The sequence below is a fragment of the Eulemur rufifrons genome, chromosome 15 (genome assembly GCF_041146395.1).
Source record: "Eulemur rufifrons isolate Redbay chromosome 15, OSU_ERuf_1, whole genome shotgun sequence".
NCBI classification, from domain to species: Eukaryota; Metazoa; Chordata; class Mammalia; order Primates; family Lemuridae; genus Eulemur; species Eulemur rufifrons.
Genome location: NC_090997.1, coordinates 84581033 through 84602222, shown reverse-complemented (window position 1 = coordinate 84602222; position 21190 = coordinate 84581033). Strand labels below are relative to the sequence as shown.

The following is a 21190-nucleotide window of genomic DNA, read 5'->3' as shown; positions in this document are numbered from 1 at the left end:
TAGAAATCAAAAATCTAAATCAGAAATTTAGAAATTTTAAATAGAAATTTAAGAATAATTTTAGAATTTTTTTAAAGGCCTAAGTTTATTTTCTAATTTAATCTAGAATTGCACTTTCTTAAATTATTTTTAAAATATGGTATTTTTCATCACTTTATTCCCTCCTAACTACAAATAATCTTAGTTAGATAACTGTTCCATTCTGTCAACATTTTTTGAGAGCCTAATATGTTTAGCCCCTGTACTAGGCGCTGGGTTTATGAAACTAAAACACCTGATTTTGAGTCACTCTTCTATAGATAAATTAGAAAACAAAGGAAACGGAGTTTTGGAAAGAGAGAAGAGATAGACCGGAATGCAGAGTAGAGATGAAGTTTGCCTAGCCTTAGAGATAAACGGGGAGGATGTGGAGAAATTGGAACCCTTGTGCACTGTTGGCGGGTATGTAAAATGGTATAGCTGGTGTGGAAAACAGAATGGTGGTTTCTCAAGAATTAAAGATAGAAGTACCATATGGCCTAGCAATTTCTCTTTGGGGATATATTGAAATAACTAAAAGAAGGATCCCGAAGAGATATTTATACATCCGTGTTCGTGGCAGTACTAGTCACAGTTGCCAAGAGGTGGAAGCAGCCTGAGTGTCCATCACATGTGTACACATACAGTGAATACTATTCAGCCTTGAAAAGGAAGGAAATTCTGACACATGCTACAACATAGATGGTCCTTGAGGACATTTACTAAGTGAAGTAGGCCTGTCACAAAAAGACAAATACTGTATGATTCCATATGAGGTATCTAGAATAGTCACAGTCATAGAAACAGAAAGTAGAATGGTAATTTCTAGAAGCTGGAAGGAGGGGGAAACAGGGAGTTGTTTGATGGATATAGTTCCAGTTTTGCAAGATGAAAAAGTTCTGGAAATCAGTTGCATAGGAATGTGAATATATTATACTTGATGCCACTGAACTGTACGTTTAGAAATGGTTAAGATGGTAAATTTTATGTGGTGCATTTTTTTTAACCACAATGAAAAATTTTAAAAGAGAGATAAAGGAAGCCAGGGCTATGTAAACCTGGCCCCGAAGAAGGACACGCTTGTTTTTTTAATGAGCAAAAGATGGTGAGTTCTCTTTTGTGGAATTTGACGTGCCTGCCCAACAGGAACGTACAGGAGGTTCCGCAAGTACCAGGATTGGGGCTAGAGGTAGAGTTTGCCATCCACACACTGGAAGGACTTCACCTTCATAGAGTTGAACCAGCATATCCATGGAGAATGAGTAGAAACACAAAATAGAGTCCCAGGTTCCAGCTTGTAAGGGGCTGGTAATAGAGAAAAAGGCTCCAAAGAAGAGACACAGCAGCCAGAGATTTAGAGGAAAATACTGTGTACACAGGTCAAGTAAGATAAAAACAGAAAAGTTACTCAGAGGATTTGGCTGCCAGGCCATTGGTGACCTTGCCATAGTGGCCACGTTAGAGTGGTGGGATGGGGTCTTGCCTTGTTCCCACTGGACCCCCCTCCTCCACACAGAGGCTCTTAACCTGTGGTTCATGGACACCTGGGAGAGGCTTCAGGAAGTCTGTGCAAATCTAAGAAATCTAGGCAAAATGTTTTATGAATGTTTTTCTTCTGGGGAGAGTTTCATCAGATTCTTGGTGGGTTCTGTGACCGAGTAAAAGCTCCATGTGCCAAAACACATGGAGTCAAGATCCAATATTTCTTCTGCCCTGGTTTCACTTAAATTATGAGTGTAATTCCTTTTTGTGGCTCAGTTTGTGGAACTAATCACAATTTATAATATTTTTTCCTATGGGAAGATATCATCCAAATTCTGAAGTGACATGCAGACAAACTCATGTTATACAGTGTATTTAAGTGCAGACTTGTAACTTTTGTACTTTAAATTTCAGTCCTTCGTCAATAGGTTAGAAGAGGACACACTAGAAACCAGCCCAGGTGTCAAAGAGAAATAGTCTCTCTAAAGTGAATGTTGGCCTGTGTGGGCCATTTGCAGCACCTTTCCTGCATCCCCTTACATTTTGGATGTTATAGGCAAAAAACATTTTGCACACTCACTTTTGTTTATATAATTTCTGTTTATCTCAGTTTCCTCATCTGTAAGCAAGTTAATAGTTGCCAGATTACACAATCTAAAAATGAATTGTACTTGTATAAACATTTTTTATAGGTTTTTACATCATTACCTTTCTTTCATTTTTTAGCTTTTTTCCCCACATACCTTAATGCGCAGTGTGAACATTTCCCTTCTGTTTGAATCAGATCATTCTGAGTTTATATATCTTGTGGGTTTTGCAAATTCACTGGAAGAACAGCCTGAATTAATGTGCAGAAATCCATTCTCACTTTCGGAAAAGCAGTTTGGAGTCTGTATCTTATTGATAACAGGAGGGTTGACATCCATATCTCAAGAAATCAAGGGATTCAGTCCTATCTAATTAACGCTATTGTTGATATGCCCAACAGAACTGAGGCCGCATTTCAGCCTTGCATCGGAAAGTGATACCGCTGAGCAAGAAGACTTGGATGTGGAAGACGACCATGAGGAACAGCCCTCTAACCAAACTGTCCGAAGACCTCAGGCCGTCATTGAAGATGCTGTGGCTACCTCAGGGGTGAGCACGCTCAGTTCCACTGTATCCCACGACTCCCAGAATGCCCACCGATCGCTGAACGTGCAGCTCGGAAGGATGAAAATAGAAACTAACAGGTAAGTCCCACCCTGACAAGGGTTGGTTTTCTTTTTTCTTACTTTTATAAAAGTGCATATGTTTTTGGTCCACTTTAAAAGTCGGTCCAAAGAAAATACAAAATGTGATTTCTTTATCCCATTCATGTAAACTTGATCGAATGCCTTTCTTTATAAAACAAGAGAGGTTTATTTTAATCTCTTTTGTTAAATACCACTTTCTGCTTCTCCCATTTCAAGCCTTCCGCAGCATCATGGCTTTGCTGTTTTATCTCCAAGTATACTGAGATTTTTAGAGTAACCTAGTTGTAACCTCATAGACTGTCTTGGAAACAGACTCAGAGCAGCATGTACCTTCCAATTGATAACTGAAAGACAGAACAGAAAGCCCACGTCCTTGAAAGCCTGGGATTTGGAATATCAAGTTCTTATAAAGAGAAGGAGGTCTCTGTGCTTGAGGGGACGAAACTAATTAATGCTGGTAAAGCTTTGCATTTTAAAACCTTAAAAGGAGGATGGTTGACCACATTTAAGATTCTATTTTATTTTCAATATGCTGTGACATATATGGAGTTTGTCTTTGAGAATTAGTGTAGAAGCCACAGGATCAGGTTAATAAGTGAACAGTAAATATTTCCTGTTCTTCACAGCTGTCGGCACAGTTCAACGTCTAAATCTTTATGATTTATAGCTTCCTGTGCTGGCTACAGTTGACATGTGGGAAACTGACTTTATGACTTTGGGTCTGCAGTGAAAACTTTTTTGTAAGTGAATCAATAAAAGCTGTTCAAACATTTAGAAACCTGAGTTGAAAATTCTAGTTGTTCACCAGGGAGACAAAAAAATATCTTATTTCTAGTCATAAAGTATAGGTTTTTAAAGGTAAGCTTGAATATCACACTTAATACAAGTACTGCAGAGCTCATCCTATGTTCAGAAGCATGCATTTTTGTTGCATGATTAAGTAAATCCATACATATGTGTCCTCTATGATGTGCACAGGGAAATCTGTTTTAATAAAGGAAAATTGGCTGACTTTCATATCCCAATCTCATCCTCTGAAACCCAGCGCTTTACTTGGCATCTGTACCATTTAGTGAAAAAGAACTTGGGTTTTTTTTTCTTCTGAGACTTCATCTAGATCTGGTGTCCCTCATTCCTGCTCTTCTCAAGCAGGAGTCCAGTGGGAACACCCCACCCATTATAGCAGGTGTTAATCGTGGTCACTTCTCTTTAGGTAACTATCACGCAGTCCTGAGTGGACTTGTTTTTTGGACCCCTGCTCTGATCTCTGGAGGAGGAAGGATCACTCATTACTGCTTTGGTCTAGCCCTCACCGCCATAGCTTCTGGTCAGAATTACACAGACAGTAAAGCCAGTCTGTTTACCAAAGAGCTGGTATATCTGCTTTTCTGGCCCTGAAACCTCCTGCCTCCACGCCCTGGCTATGTCAATGGGCCCTGCCTCTCCAATGCAGCCTGGATATGCACTCCTTGCCCTTCTGTCCTTGGCCCCTTGGGTTGCCCTTGTGCTCTCCACCACCCTGGCGCCATCTGCATTTCCCCGAGGGCTGCTCTGCTCTAGCCGCTTTCTCCATGGCTTCCCCTTTCTTTTCTGAGGGTCTCTCAGTCCCTAGCTGAGGGCCTACTCCTCAAATCTGCCCATCTCTGTGCAAAAGACTAGCATTTGCCACATTTCTTTATTACATTGGCACATAGCTGCACTTTTCACAACACCCCACATATTGATGTTTTTCTCTCCACATATTTACATTTGAATCTGTGAAATCTGCAGGGTAATTGGCCTCCTTTTTCTTTTTTCAGTAATATCTCCCACAGATACTCCCTCACCCTCAGAAAAGTGAGATGAGGGACATTTGCTTCATGCATGACTTGAAGAAGGGGCAGCTGCTTTAGGACAAACACCAAGTGACTGAAATAAGGGGCCACTCCTATCTATATTGGCCCTTGTAATTTTCAGCTGAACATCACTTGAAATATTAAAATATATCTATTGCAAAATGAATCCAGAGGAAATGTTAGTGTATTTTTAGGAAAGGTTGCAACTCTTGTGTTAAAAGCCTTAAGCTTATAGTATTTGGGATAATCATTCATGAAGGTAAATCAGGTTTATCCAGTTCTTGATTATTAGATCAGCAATAGTACTAAGTGGCAGAAAGTAACAAAATGGGTTGAGAATGAATGTTTTGCTTCTATTTAAGTATATGCTACCTAAACTGCTCTGAAAACTCACTTTGCACAAGGAGATGCAGGGACATTATTAAAACCTAACTCAGAAGGAGCTGACTGGTATCCTGCAACTCTGGAATTACCCACCAACTACCTCGCCACCACCACCTGTCCGAGTTAAAAATTGGCCTCGTGGCAGACCCTTGCTACACTTTTCTGGAACAAAGAGGTAGACAGTTGTATTGATTTCAAAGTATTTCCTGCCTAGCTGAACACAAAGGAACAATAAAACTGATGGACTGTATGAACACTTCTAAGAGTTGGAGTTGGGACAAATGAGGTGGCCTGTCAATACTGTGCTTCTAATGTTAAATTTCTGGGTTTTAGAGAAAAAAAGGAACTGCATAGTCTAGACAAAGATAGATTAAATTCTAGAAAATGTCACTGTGTTCTTTGAGAAAATGATAAGATAGGCCATCACTATTCCATACATGTGGAGACAAAAATACATACCAGACCAAAAACTGCCCACTTACAAATTCATAGCTCTGTAGGAATTTGCTATCCACTTCTTTGAATATTATTCGTGTTGGAGAAGATAGAAAAAAAAATTTCCCTCCAACCCTCTGCTTCCCCGTCTTGGTCTTGTTTTCAGTGCGTGCAGCTTCATCCACCTAATTGCACGCCGTGCTCACTCTGTAGCTGTCTCTGTTTACCTGCCTTCCTCAAACCACCTTCTCTGCCTGTCATTGTGTTTTGCTTTTATCCTGCCTCTGCTACCTGCTCTACTATGAATCCTTTCTCCTACCTAAGGGCCTCATCTTCATGTCCTGTGGGAATGGAGTATTGCTGGGGGGGTCTGGGAAGGAACCCCCACTTCCTCTGGGAGGGCTCTTTTCCAGAGCCTGAGGCTGCAGCAGGGAACAGAAGAGCCCTTATTAAAGGCCAGGCACTGTACTTGGCACTTTACCTATGCTGTCTCCTTCACTAATCCTTTCTGGAAGTTTTACTTTTCCTTTTTACAAATGAGCAAACTGAAGCCCACAAGCGTTAGCTAATTTGTCTAAGATTAACGCAGGAAGGGTGTGTCCTGGGTCCATCTGTCAGTTGCGCCGGGCTGCCTTCAGAGCACGTCAGCTGAAGCAGAAACAAGCATTTGGATAGAACATTGTCCTGAGTTAAATCTATTAATACTCAGGAAATGAAACAAATACAGCTTGTTAAGAGCTGCAGGGGATAATTATCTTGATTTTATTAAAAATTATATATTTTAAATTATTAAAATTCTGAATCCAGGTTATCCAAAGATACTTCTCTAAAAAATTAGAGCATCTCTTTTCATAACTTGGAATGTTTTCTCTTAGAAACAGTGTTGGAAATAGTGAGTAGGTTACCAGTTGGTTCTCAGTTGCATGAAGAACCTTCCATGGATAAGAACTATGGTATGAATATCATAGTTTCTCCTGGTTTCTTTAGAGACTGTATCAGATGCCAGCTAGGAACCGAGGGTATTAGGAACTCAGCTATCCTTTTACCCACTTCATACTGTCCCCCTTAGAAGTAAGAGGAATAATAGTAACAGCCACAGTGGCAGCAACCACAACCATTATCATTTATTGAGCACTTTTTATGTGCCACATAGTCTAGGCAACCTTACCTATAGCTATTTTTCAAGTTTTGATAATTTAAGAAAAGTGATTACCTTTATGCTTTGCATCGAATATGATATTATCCATATTTACCAACTTTTTTTGGGATGAGGGGGCATACATATAAAATATAGGTCTGTTAATATCCCATAATTATATTCTTGACACTTAGGGTCAAAAATATATGACCTTTAGGATCATAAAAAGAAACAGTAGAACAACATCTCTGAAGCTGTTAGCAGACACTCTGGGTTGCGGGGTTTGAATTCTTATCTGGAAGCACAGAGTCTTCCAGAGCTTTGCTACTGCACATGGGGGTCTGTGGACCTGCAACATCAGTGTCACCCGAGAACTCACTAGAAATGCAGTCTCACTGGGTTAAATGTTAGCTGATAGGATCTGGCTCCAGCATGAGGACCCACACACTGCCAGTGGGAAACTGGGTTTGAGCACGTAGTGTTCTCTTGAATGCCAACTAACCAGGAGACTAGAGCAGTTGGAAAACATACTGAAAGGAACACACAGAGCACCAAAGAAAACTGTTAAGTGCAATATCTATGAGTGACTGAGGGATGGGAGGAGGAATACCAAATTATTAATGGAATAAAATATTTCCATCTTTAAACTGTAAAACAAACAAAAAACAAAAAAATTCAGTCTCAGACCTCACCCCAGAGCTACTGGGCCAGAATCTTTATTTCACTGAAATGCCAGGGGTGTCTATGCTCACTGTAGCTTGGAAAGCCCATGTCTAGAAGATCACCCTGTGTCAGCACCAGCTTTATTGAAGACAAATTGCAGCTTTATTTATATTGTCAACCAATATACTTTGTTTCTGCAGATTACTGGAAGAATTGGTTCAGAAAGAGAAAGAATTGCAAGCACTCCTTCATCAAGCTATTGAAGAAAAAGACCAAGAAATTAAACACCTGAAGCTTAAGTCCCAACCCACAGGTGAATAGCAGAAAGTTTTAAAGTCATAGTGTTAAACCAGGCTGCCACAAAAAGCCGCGAAAGCCAACAGGCAGTTTTATTCATGGCTTAGTCAGAATTTGTCACTTGTACCACAACTACGAGCTGGAGTTGCTTTTTAAAAAAAAAATCCAATTCTTAACTGTAGCTAACTATCATTTCTTATGAGTACAGTAAAAATAGATAGGGCTGTCTACATTTTTGGTTTTTAGTTCTTTTTAAAGATTTCACAATGAGAAGACTAGAATAAAATAATACTATTTTTTTGTCATTTCACATTTGTATTCTGTGTATTCTAGCTTTTTTTGGTTATAGCTTGAAGAGGCTTATATAGAATAAAGATGGCATAATAAAAAGTCATAGGTTGGAACTTTGAAGAAATCTATTCTGTGAGAAATTGGGAGTGGAAGATAATCTTTAGAGAATTTTATTTAGCCAATTTGGAGGAAAATAGAGTTCATAATTATTTGTTCAGGTATATGGCTCTTCCATAGTGGAAAAAGAGATTATTATAGTTATATGATTCTCTGCTAATTGTGTTCATCTTTGTGGAATAACAAACACAAAGTATAATTTTGATGCACAAAGTTTTTTCTAAGAAAGTATAAACTTGAGATGGAAGTATAAAGTGGGAGTATCATTACATTATTGCTTCTGCCTCTCCATTTACTAGTAAATGGTCTGGGTTTTATTTATATTGTCATTTATAATGCCAATCTCAATTGTTTCCATTAACTATAGTAGCAAAATCTTTTGAAGTATTAATAAATGTCTGTTGACTGTAAGGGTCTCAGATGACCTCTGTTAGGTGAAGCTAAGAATATTCCCCGACAATTCTCTTCTAGAAATTCCTGGGTTGTCTGTGTATCCCCTAAATTCTCCTGGCACAAACATGGAAGATTCCGAACTTACTGACTGGCTGAGAGAAAATGGAGCTGATGAAGACACTATAAGCCGGGTAAAGAGAACAATCTGTGGGACGAGTATTCTTTCACTTTATTTCATAACGCTGAAGGCCTACTATGTGCCAGGCACCACTGTAGGCATAAGGGGGTACCCTGGTGAGCAATCAGACCCAGCCCTGCCCTCCTGAGGTTGACACACAAGGGTAGACAGATAACAATCAGATAATTCCGCAGATAAAAATATAATCCTGTACTGGTAAATTCTGTGAAGGAAAGGGATGACAGGGAGGGAGAGGCTGGTGAAGGTTCTCAGAGAAGCTGATGAAAGAGCTGAAGTCTAAAGAAATATGTAGGAATAGACTAGGCCAACTCTATGTATGTCTTGCAGGGGGCAGACAAGGAGGGGAAGATCACTGGGGAGTGGGGGTATGGTATGCACGGAGACAATGAGGCAGGCAAAAGCTTTGTGGTTCAGAAGTCCTTGGGAATTTTATAGTTTTGAATTGAAAATAAGGAAAAGTAGGGGGAAAAAATCAAGACAGACTAAAAGAAAAAAATTCTTTTTTCCAATTCTTTCTTTTGTTAAATTTTTAATTCTCTTGCAACATTATTAGACTCCACTGGACAGTGGCTAGTTATTGCTGCTTAATAAAGTAGATCTAGTTTGGAGAACTTATGTCAGAAACATTTCTATACAAACCATATATATCTATAATCTAATTTCTGTCTGCTCCTTTTTGACATTTGTAATAAGCATAAATAACATTTATGTTTTAAGATTTTATATATATGTAAACACATATACACACACTAAGAGATTATATTATTATTTTATAGAAACGGACTCTTAATACAATATTATTTCAGTTTTGGTTTAATATTTAAATTTTAAAAATAAGAATAAAGATGTCTTTTCCTTTGACTTGATAATTTATTGGACCACTAAATAAAATTTAGGGTCTCTTAGAAATCTGTATTTAACAAGTTACTGCTAAATAAATTTAAGCAACTCTGTTTTCTATGGAAAATAATGCATCCAACCAAGTCCTCCAAAATAGTCATTCCTCTAACTTAGACTCAAATCACAAGTAGTAATTGATGATATAAAATTAACAGACTTCAATTTAAATTCAGGACTCTGATTTCCAGTGAATTATAGAAAAGTACCTTGTATTAGCCATGGAAAAATAAGTTCAGAGATTAAGCATAAGCAACACCTTTCCAGGAACACTTTTTATCCACTTGAGAAAAAATAAAGCTACATGGCACCAAACCTCTTAAATACAAACATTTGCTTATGAGCAGCAGATGTAATTACAAGTGAGTCTTATCTGTTCATAAAAAGACCATTCAGAAGTTCTGTGTCACTTGTAATCTTTATGCATTTGGAAGTCATATAGATGCGTTTCTTTATAATTATTTTGTAATAGGGAAACTTTTCCCCTAATAATTCTGGAAGATTATGTTTTTAGTAGATTTCCTTTTAGATTCATTTTTAATTGTTGTCAGTGTTTATGTTGTGGGTGGAGTTTGTTATTTTTTAAAGGTATATAAAACATCTTACTTTTGTGCCTATTTTACTGTCTCTGCAGTTTTTGGCTGAGGATTATACACTAGCAGATATCCTCTACTGTGTTACACGCGATGATTTAAAATGCCTGAGACTAAGGTACCACTTTTCTGTTCAGTTGTCATGATGGAAAGAGCACCAGGCTAAGATCAAGAAGTCTGGGTCCCTGCCCTGGCTGGGTCTCTAACTAGTCCTGCAATTCTGGGCAGAGCTCTCTGGCCCTCAACTGTTCTGAGTAAATTGAGTTAGCTGGACCAGGCAATATTGGGGTGATCTAATCATATTTATACATTAGTAAATGAAAATCAACTGGAATAATATAACTTTAAATAATATGCAGACTAAGACCATGCAGATATATTCCAGAGCTGCCTTAAACAAATACCTTAATTTAGTTCATGACTGTGCCAAAATTATTAGAAATACTAGGATGAGGTATTGATTTGCCATCCAAAATCTGGTATAACCTGATATAATTTCTTATAATAATTAAGGCCTGGCACATACATAACTATTACACCTACCTCTACAAAAACACCTTTCAAAAATGCTGAAAATAACGTAAAATGATGGTTTGGGACCTGGAAGTTTGTGGGAGTGAAAAGGGAAGGGATGGACGGATGATGAGAAAATATATACAAAAAGAATACATAATAACTGATAAGACTTTGGGATCTTCATGTTCTGATCAGGAGGGCTGAAAGCTAAGAAGTCACTTTTATAGTTCAAGGGCAATGTTTCCAATGAAATGTTCTCTTCACCATGTTCTTGTGTCTTTAAACAGGGGAGGGATGCTATGCACACTGTGGAAGGCCATCATTGACTTTCGAGACAAACAGATTTGACTGTCGCTCAGTTTAATCTTCGGTGGAGATTCTAAAAATTAATACAGAACTGATCTTCTTGGCGGAGGGAGAATCGAAGGGAGAGGAGAAAGAAGCTGCACTTTAAATCCAGTATTTGTTTACTCATGTTAAAAAAAAAAAACAGACAAAACACACTGAAATTTCCCAATTGCTTCTATTTCTATAATTCTTAAGGCTTCTTCATAAGGACTCTCAAAATAATCCTAAGCATTAGAATCCTAATGACTGTTCTGTCATTAGAATTAGAACCCTAATGCTTCGGATTATTTTAATCTAAACATTTTTATGGAAATATTTTTCACTCAGCAGCTATTGCACTTCAGCCAAATGGTTATTTCACACAAAACGGATGTAACATTTCATGTGATTGTGCACCACTGGAACAAAACCAAAATGTGACCATAACTTTCTAGGCTTATGTGTGTCTGTAATATGCTCTAATAATCTAAGTAGAAATGCATAATTTCAACTATTGTATAAAGATTGTTTTTTTTTTAAGTGTGCAGAATCTGAGAGCAATGGTTTTTACTTATCTGTATTAATTGTAATATTGACTATATTTTGTAACTTAAGTTTCTGGCCTATAGTACATTTGTTTGAGTTGTTTATGTACTACTGAACTGTACCAGTTGCACATGCCTGAATCATAGTAATGTTAGCTTGTTCTAAAGCTATCTATTGTGTCATATTTACTCTAAAAATTAAAAAGACTCTCAACATACTGTTTTGATAAATTCTGAAGAATTCTTATTTTGTGTTGACAAACTAGATAAACTGCTGTGTTAAATTTCTAGATTTCACCAGCTATAATGTTAAGTAGAATCTGTCTTCTATTCAGTCAATCAAAGAACAGCTGATATCCAGGTTGTTCCTCAGGGCAACAGAGGTTTAAGAAAGAATGTGAAGAAAAAAGAGAATAAAGGAAAGTCAGTGTCATTTTCTCAAGGACCCAAGTTATCCTGAATGACTGTTATGTCGCTTAAGGGGTCTGCAAAGAGCAGCCTAATGGAGAACACTGAATTTTCTATCTCCTTAATTTTAGTTCTCATATTTGGAGGAAATATTTTTATTTTAAGCTGAATATTAAATTTTTATAAGCTTGCTCATATTAAGAGGATGAAGTCTGAAGCTCCTAGATTGGATGCATGAAATAAACAAATTGCTTAAATGCAGAGGAACCTGTTTATTAGGCAGGATAGAAATAACACAGAGCTGTTCATATATCATGATGTCACCCATATATAACAGTCTTTGGTAGAACAGAAGTCATCTTTTATTTCGATGTGAAAATCAAGGTACAATATATTTGAGATTGCATTAGAGTATATAAAACATTCTCACTAATATTTTCTCATTTGTTACTTGCAGCAACAACATAGCTGTATCTTTTTTACATCCTAATTTGGAGGACAGGTGGTTGGCTCTTTCATCCTGTGTGGAAGTTTTGAAGGAAGTGAGGTGTAAATCCAATGATATGTCATTTGTCTCAAGACTGAAACCCAGGGCAAGCTCTTTGTTAAGCTATAGTTCATCTCCGCAATTCCAGTGTTCTCATGTTTCCTTTTAACTGCATTTTGATCTCTTTCTTCAGATTCTGTCATTACATACTTTGTTTCATTCATTCCTAGGCCACCACGTAAAAAAGTGCTTCATTTTGACTGTATACAGGTTCAAGCCAACTCTTCAATGATACAGCCTTTCTGTGGGATCTTTCTCCTACTCTATCTTTGTGAGCAGATGTTCCTCTATCCCTACATGGTTCATAATACATTCCCAGGCCAGCATCATTAGTCTTTTGTCAGAATTATGGGTCTCAGTCACAAAAGAAAGCAGTTCCATTATACAAGGTTCCATTATAGAAAGGTTTGCACTTGAAAGGTCTTTAACATCAATCTAGGCTGGAGACTCTCAACTCAGCTTCACATTAAAATGACCTTGGATGCTTTATTAAAAATATTGATGCCATCACCTTGGAAAACCTGTTTTTATTGGTCTGGGGTGGGGCCTTGACACCCATTTTAAAAAGCTCCCCAGGTGATTTAACATGATCAAGTCCTTCTTTCAGGTGACATCTGGAAAGGGAAATGGAGAGCCCCTTTCCATAAGGTAGTGAGAAGACGGTTACTATTTATCATTTGTTTAGTGTAGCAGGAAGCTACAAACATAGGCCTGGAGCAAAGCTATCATTTTACGTGTGACCTTGGGCAAATTATTAATAACGAGCCTCTCGGAGTCTCAGATTCCTCATCTGTGAAATGGGGGTAAGGATGTACCTACTTCATGGGGTTGCTCTAAGATTTAAAGGAGACGGTGCAGGTGAGGTGCTGAGTAGCATGCTTAGCATATAGCATGTAGTTCAGATGTTGCCTGCTATTGTTATTGCTTATCATTCATTCAAAGGTATTTATTAAATACTTACTGGGCAATACACATTGTGGTACATGAACATGACACAGTTCTTTCCCCTGAAGTTCATTAGCAGAGATGGAATCAAGACAAAGCAAAAACAACAGTGGTGTATTAAGTGCTACAGTACTGCCAGAGTGGGTCAAGAAAAGGTTTCCAGAGAAGTGAAGGTCCAGAGCTGAGCCTGGAAAGATGGTTTGGAACAGAACAGTAACGCAAGGGTGGTGGCGGAAATAGTGTAAAAGAAACAAAACAGGAATTGGCTGGGAGAAGTATATCTAATGTTTCCTTTTAACTGCATTTTGATCTCTTTCTGTCATTGCATACTTTGTTTCATTCATTCCTAGGCCACCACATAAAAAAGTTTGGCAGTTAGGCATTATTGTTAACCCACTTGAACGCCCACTATGTGTGAGGCACTATAGCAATATGAAAGATTTTATACCATGCCCCCCAGGTTCAGAATGCAGCCAATGCAAATGATGCCATTAAGGACATCTGCAGCCTGTGAGCAAATAAAATAATTGATGGTTCCAGACTTTATGGACACCATGTAGAGAAATGGAAAACAAAGTCCTTGGCACAAAAAATGTACATCAGGTTGAAGAGACAAATCTGCAATAAATCATACCTAGTCTATGTTAAAGGCTAGATAAGTGACAAGCCTGGTGACCCCTGGAGAGGTTCAGAGGCCTGCTGGAAGCCAAGGCAGGCGAAACACGCTTCATGGAGGAGGTAGACCTTAACCTGGGCCTTGGAGGGAAGGTATTATTAAATAAGTCAGGATCAGGGAAGTCACTTTGGGCAGAGGGCTCCAAGAACAAAGGCTAGAAAGCAGGGATTTGAAAGGTGTTCTGGAAAAAGCAAGCCCCATTGGCTGGAAATATGAGTTATAGAAGTGAAAAAGAGGAAAATGGGGTAGGGGAGAGGTCCTGATTAGGGGGTGCGGGGGAAGTGGACTTAATATTTAATTACGTAGGAATGGGGAATCTATTAAGGGAGTGTCATGTGTAAAGTGGTTGTGTATTGTAAGATTAACCTGGTGAAGTTGTGTAAGGTAAATTAGGGGAAGCAGAAATTGAACAGAGCAGTTCAGAAGCTCTCTCTGATGTGAATGAGGGTCTTGTAGAAATCCGAGTAGTAGGAATAGAGAGGGTGGCATTAAAATGATAAATTGACAAGACGTGAGGACTATAGGCAGTGATGATAGAAGAGGAAAGGATAGATGTTGAACCTAGGTAAATAAGAGAATTCAAAAATGGGAAAGTTTGGAGGGGGAGCTGGTTTGGGACACGTGGCATTAATGGCAGGGTATTGAGGCAGCATGTGTACAGACCATCGAGAATACATTGGTGGAAGTTGGGACTGAGGTCCAGGGTATAGATTCTGGATTTGTGAGTCACCTGGATGGAGTGAACAATAAATGAGGGCACTGAGAGAGTAAAGACAGAAAGGCTGTGGCTTAAAATATGGGGAGGGTGAAGTTCTCAGGTGAGATTGGAAGGGAGGAGAAATCTGACTCAACAAAGGAGATAAAAGGACTGGCCAAAGAGAAAAACCGGGCCTGTAGTGGATCAAGAGGAAGATGGTTAGAGGACCAAGTACTGCAGAAAGTCTAAGGGGATGATGCATTAAAAAACTTAAGAAGTAATTTGATTTTTACAAATAGGCAAGAAAAATGGCATAGCTCTTTAAAAAAAAAAAAAAAAACAACAGTAATGGCACCAGAGTCCACACTTTTATTATCTTTGGTGAACAAAATGTATGACAATAGATTTGGGAGTTTGGGAAGTCAAAGGAAGAATCTTGAATGTGTTTGTTGGGGTAGAGCCCCTGGGTGGAGAGGCATTTAGGGATTAGGGAGAAGCAGAGGGATGAGGTTCTGAAGGAGGCAGGAGGGGAGTACATGGTGTCAGGAGGTCCAGTTTCTCCCCTGGAAAGGCAAACCATGAAGATTTGGAGAGGGATGTGAGAGCTCAAGACAGATGGCTTCCATGTTCCAAGTAAAGTACAACTTGAAGTACAACATGATGGTGTTTGACATTTAACAGATGCCATCCACTCTCTGCATAGTCATTCAACAGCCCACCCTGTTGCAGATACCTCATTAGCTTTGGAACACATAGTCTGTCCAGGGCCTAAGTGCAGGATTCTGGTGTGTTCCTTATTGCATTTATTTTTGTTTAACTTGTGGCAGACTGAAATATAAGTTACCGAAAGAATGGAAGAACAGGTAGGCACACACCAAACCAAGTGAGCAAAATAAATAAAAACATCAACAGGTCTTGACCTTTTTTTCTTTTCTTTTTCTTTCTTTCTTTCTTTTTTCTTTCTCTCTTTTCCTTTCTTTCTTTTTTTTTTTTTTTGGTCAAAGAAAGCACTCACTGGTTTATTTAAGTAGTAAATCAGAAAGTTGAAAACTAATCACTTTCTTTTTCCAGGGTTCTTCTGGAAAGTTCAGCTCTCTAAAGTCAGCTAAAAGAGTATTTCTGATGATAAAGAAAAGTGTCTTAAACTCTGATGTTTTAATGCACTAAAAAATATGCTGAGGCCCAAGCTGAGATCTAAAACTACCATTGGCCACCTAGTGCTTTATTTTTATTGATTAGAAGTCTGATAAGACTGGTTTGAATGTGATTTAAGAATATCATATTGCTAAATGATCAGTTTGCCTATTGAAATGGAACTATGGGAAAATCCATAATCACAGACCATAGCAGAGGTGTCCTTGAGTCAAAACCTCTACCTAGTTAGCGAGAAAACCAGTAAGTAAACCAAATAGAAATACACAGTGGCAACTTTTGCATGCAAAGATGGTGAGAATTCTAACCCTAGCAAGAAATCCAACACTGTTCTCAGACACTCTTTGATGTCCGACAGGTGCTGCTGCTGCAGTCCTTGAGAAGGTTAAACTGTTCAGAACTTGGTGGTTATCTTCAGCCAACCAGGGGCGTGGGAGTGCATTTCTTTGTAACCAGGCAGAACTGGTCACTGCTCAGTTTTGTTCCTTATGTTTCCATTTATGTAGGTTTCTTATTTTTTTTTCCTCAGCATTTTGTTACTCATCGTTATTTGCCTGTTAGGGAAGAAATTGGTTTCTCCTTGGCTAATAATGTTTCTTTTTAAAAAAAAAAAAGTTGCCTATTGCTTTTTTCCCTGGTCTTCCTGAGCAAGCCAGAAGTCACAAGGTAGTTTACTAATCGGAAACCAAGAATAAGAAAAGCCACAGCAGTCAGCACAAGTTTCACTAACTTGTGTGCCCGGGGCTCATCAGATAGGAAGACCTGGTGAAAAGACTGGGTCGCCAGCAATGGCTTCCTAAAGCGCAGTTCGGCTTGCCACGTGGCATCGGATTCTCCTGTGGTTGTCACCATGAACTCCAGCCCCAGCGAAGCTGAAACTGACCTGGCTGTTTCAGAGTTCAGAGGGGAATAGCGTCTCCGAGCCCTCTTCTCACCTGAGCTGGTCCTCGGACCGTCCTTCGTCCTAGGCCCTAGGTAGGGCCACCAAGCTTCGCCGACGCCCCCTCCAGACCTCCAGGAGCGGGGAGCGGGTCTGTAGCAGCGGCCGGAAGCTCCGGGAAGAGGTGCCTGCGTTGTCTGCTCCGCCGGCTGCTCTTCCAGCCGAGACTCGGCGGCGTGGATCAGAGCGGCTGCCACGCCGCACCTGCCCGCGAGGGGGCGCGCCGGAGCGCCGGGCTCAAGCCGTCCGCGGCTGGCGGCGCTTTCTCCCTCCCATCCCCGCCCTCCGCCCTCGCCTGACGGCGCTCACCTGTCTGGGCCGCCGGCCCGGGAGGCGGGGGGCCGGCGGGAGCCAAGCCGAGGAAGAGGGCGGAGCGGCTCTCCGGGCGCGTCATCGGAGCACCATGGCGGAGCTAGGAGCTGGCGGCGACAGCCACAAGGGCGGCAACGGCGCTGTGCAGAGTGAAACAGGTGACTGCGCGGCGAGGGCAAGCGGGGGTCCCGCGGGCGCGGGCGGGCGGCGGCGAGCCGGGTGGGTGGGCTGGCGCCGGCGGCCCCCTCCCCAGCCCGTGCGGCCGCGGCCCGGAACGGCCGGTCCTGCGCGCCGCGCACCCGGGCTCCGAGCGCGCCTCCCCCCGCCCTGCGCCGCAGCGCCGCGGGCGTCCGGCCCCGGCCGCCCCTCCGGCGCTGCGCTTGGACTTTCCCGCAACAGGTGGAAGCGTGCCGGGGAGCGCGGGCGTGAGGAGGAAATGGAGAAACGCTGGCCGCTGCCCTCCCGCCCGCGGCTCGGGTCTCATTCAGTTGAATGGGGAAATCGTATCCCCCAAACCAAACAAGCAGCCGGAAAATCCTAGGCCAGACGCGACTGGCAGGATTAGCAGTTTCTGGGTCCCCACTCCCGCCTTCCCTGGTCACACCGGGTGTCGGGGGCACCTCGGAGGGGTCGGACCGCGCCGTGAGCGGCGCCCACCCCGCCCCCCGCCCTGGTGTCCGCGATTGCGACCGTCTCCCGAGAACACCGAGGTCGGGGGCTCGGAAGGGCCAGGGACCCACTGCAGGATGGTGGGGTTCTGTGGTGCGGGCTTGACGGAAACAGATTCCTTGACTTGGAAGTGTCAGAGTTCTTGTTTTGAGTATGTACTTGAAGCCAAATGAGCAGCATTGGCTCCGCAGCCAGGTGTTTGGTGGTCAGGCCTCTGTGTTGAGGATCCCCCGTCCCCCCCAACCACCAGGACACACTCATGGACGGGGGCTCACATCCCCAAGACAAGCAACAAGCAGCAAGTCCTCCCACCCATCTCTCTATGGCATGAAGGCGATTTTTCTCCTCGTGTTTTTTTTTTTTTTTTTTCTCGAGAGACTATCTTGCAAATCTGTCCCTCCTTCCTTGTCCCCTTTCTTCTATTCTTGGCCGGTAAGCTGTTTCTGTATCTTCCTACACTTGGGATGGGGGCGATGAGGCAGTTTCTTATTTTAAAAGGAAATTCAAATCACAGACTTCCCAATCGCAAGCTGTTTTCTACTTCCATACGCACATAATTGGAACCAGTTGTTTCCTAAATGTAAAAATCACTCCCCTCATTCCCCCCAAAAAGATGCTGATTTAGATGGTATGCTTATTTTAATGTGAAAGGTCCAGAGAGCTATAAAACAGTGTTTGTAAATTATGTATCTGCTATTGCTAGGAAGAGGTTGGGCACCTAAAGTCTAATGACTTAATCCCTTCAGCTGAAATACCTGAGGTTAAGACTGACAGGATGTCTTGAACTTGTTTACTTTCGTCATGCTACTTCCTGTAGGGTGTTTTATTTTGTCTTAATGCGTTTGATAAATTGGTTTGGGGTGGAGAAGAGGAGATGCCCTTGTTATTAATTGCTTTAGGGAACTTGATGGGCCGGGCATTGGGACTAAGCAACCCCAAGTGAGGGCCCCAGGAAAGCAGCATCCTCAGTTGTGAATATATGGTTCGTGCTTTGATGCCTAACCCTGACAGAGGAGCTGCTTCTGAAACAAAATTGTCCTGGTGAATTAATATGCATCAGTTTGTGCTCAAAAATAAATTTTACAAACTCTGCATATGAACAGCTTGTTCAGACATAAGTGTACTACAAACTGTAGCATATTCAGTGCCTGAGCATGTGAACAATGAACTCACCATGCTTCTAACAATTAATATACAAATCAACCATGTGTCAGTGAAATATTTTGTTTCATTAAAAGGGGGATTAAATTGGCTGCCATCTTTCATAGAAAACAGTTCTTCCATACCTTTGCCTAAAAACTTCCATTTCCAAGGAGCACATTTTATATATATAGTCTTTTGAATAATTGTACTTTGTAATTTAACTTAAAACTGATTTCTAGTTCCACATCTTTTTCCCATTTTGCTTATTCTAGCCCTGGTTTACTATTAATCTTTTTAGTGCTCAGAGCAATTGCATCAGTGGGTGCCAAAGAAAGAAGGAAGGTGTAAATGTATTTTTTTGAACCTGGGTAACCATATTTTGAAAGAACAAGTGAGCATTGTTTGAATTTTAACAACTTAAGTTCTTCTACATATTTAAAACACACGACCTATATCTGAATGTGGGACTTCAATGTATTAACAGTACTTTATTCTTATGAGCATATTTCACATTATACACATCCAAATGCTGCAAGTCTCATTTTTTTTTTTTTTAAACTATCACAGGTTTTTATGGAGATTTTGGGAGAGGTTAGGTAGGGAGACTTCTGCCTTTTATTACCATCAAGAAGTAAAACTTTCTACCTCAAGTGGCAGCATTTCTTGAGGGATTCATTTTGTTTGCTCATGTCCCTGTGCAAAGACTGTGAGGTAATTTTAGGGTACTTTAGAATCTCAGGTTATTATTAAAGTAACACCTGTAATATGTTCAGAATTATATGCATTCGTATATCAGAGATGGATTGAAAATGGTCAAGTGCCTTCTATAAAATGAGACATTCCTTAAGCATATTGAAAGGTATTCTATAAATCCAACAATAAAACCATGTTTCTGGGAATAGATAATTTATCTGCTACTCAGAGTTAGCCAAATTGCTTGTGTCATGGTGAAAACTTTTTTTTTTTTGAGAATGAAAAGTTCTTTTAATATAATATTTTTCTTGTCAATAGGCAGAGGTAAGCAAGAACTGAAAAGGAAAAAAAAAAAAAAAACCACTTGCCTGGAAAACAAATTTTCAATTTTGCCACTAGAGGATGTCAAGTCCTTTCTTAGGCTTTTTTGAGTAGTCACATAGACGGGTGATGTTCACAAAACTGCTTCTGCCTCAAGCTTTGTATGTTTATGTTCAAAAGCTGTGGAAAGCGAGTTTGCAGAGATAATTTCCCAATTTGATAACCTATTTTTTTTTAAAGCCTGCTGACCTAAAAGAAAATTTAAAGTTGTTTTTGATTAATTTATGAGACCATACTTTGATGCACAAGGGAATAATACCTGTAATCTGTGAATTCTGTTTATATTCTTTTGTGGAAGATGACCTAGCACCTGGAATTGGTTTGCTTTTTTTTTTTTCTCTCTCTCTCTTTAGCAGGCTGTGTGGTGGAAGGACATGGCTTCCTTGTGATCTTGGTCATGTCCCTTCACTAAATTTTTCCAAATTAAAAAGTGATATTTAAGATGTCACTTAGCTCTAAGAGTCTACATTAAATATCCGCAAATAAAAATTATAGGGGCTTAGACTATAATTTGGTATTAAGCTTGTCCCTTTTGAAATTCAGATCCTAAAGGGTAGAGGTGCTTCATTCTGATGACTAGATAGCTTTCTCCCATCCTTCTGTGGCTAGCTGTTACCTTTACATCTTGCTAAGTAGGCAGTCATGCTCGGGAGCATGCATTTATGGGATATCATTAGTTAGGCATGTGTATGAAACACTATATTGGCATGTTCTCTAAAAAGAAATTCTAACACCTTTGCCTCTTAATAAGTGAGAAATAATCATCTAAAGGAATTATTTTTAAAACTCAAGCCTCATTAGGTTGATGTAAGAATTGAAAATGTTGAGGCTTAGAATGATTTGACCAAGAAATATGTACCTTCTTTACATTAAGCATTATGGTGGGCTGGGCACGGTGGCTCACGCCTGTAATCCTAGCACTCTGAGAAGCTGAGGTGGGAGGATCACTTGAGCTCAGGAGTTCGAGACCAGCCTGAGCAAGAGCGAGACCCCATCACTACTTAAAAAAAAAAAATTAGAAAAATTAGCTGGATGTTGTGGCAAACACCTCTAGTCCCCCGCTACTCAGGAGGCTGAGGCAGGAGGAATGCTTTAGACCAGGAGTTTGAGGTTGCAGTGAGCTATGACGATGCCACTGCACTCTAGCCTGGGTGACAGAGTGAGACTCTGTCTTAAAAAAAAAAAAAGCATTCTAGTGGCCAGAAGATTGTTGAACACATGATCCTTGAATTTAGCAAGGAAGACAAAGTCTACCAACAAAT

At 40.4% G+C, this 21190-nt stretch overlaps 2 protein-coding genes across 2 annotated transcripts in view; both read left to right on the top strand.

The window, feature by feature from the left end:
• MAP3K5 (mitogen-activated protein kinase kinase kinase 5) overlaps positions 1-10991 on the top strand; it is a 196164-nt gene extending 185173 nt beyond the window's left edge. The window contains exons 26-30 of the mRNA XM_069487666.1: positions 2489-2732; positions 7391-7503; positions 8367-8479; positions 10019-10095; positions 10781-10991. Of these exons, the coding sequence (XP_069343767.1) occupies positions 2489-2732; positions 7391-7503; positions 8367-8479; positions 10019-10095; positions 10781-10841 (608 nt within the window). The 3' untranslated portion in view covers positions 10842-10991. The remainder of the gene's footprint in view (positions 1-2488; positions 2733-7390; positions 7504-8366; positions 8480-10018; positions 10096-10780) is intronic.
• Positions 10992-17133: 6142 nt separating this feature from the next.
• The window catches only part of MAP7 (microtubule associated protein 7), a 175580-nt gene continuing 171523 nt past the window's right edge, over positions 17134-21190 (top strand). Inside the window, exon 1 of the mRNA XM_069489158.1 lies at positions 17134-17200. Within this exon, the coding sequence (XP_069345259.1) occupies positions 17134-17200 (67 nt within the window). The remainder of the gene's footprint in view (positions 17201-21190) is intronic.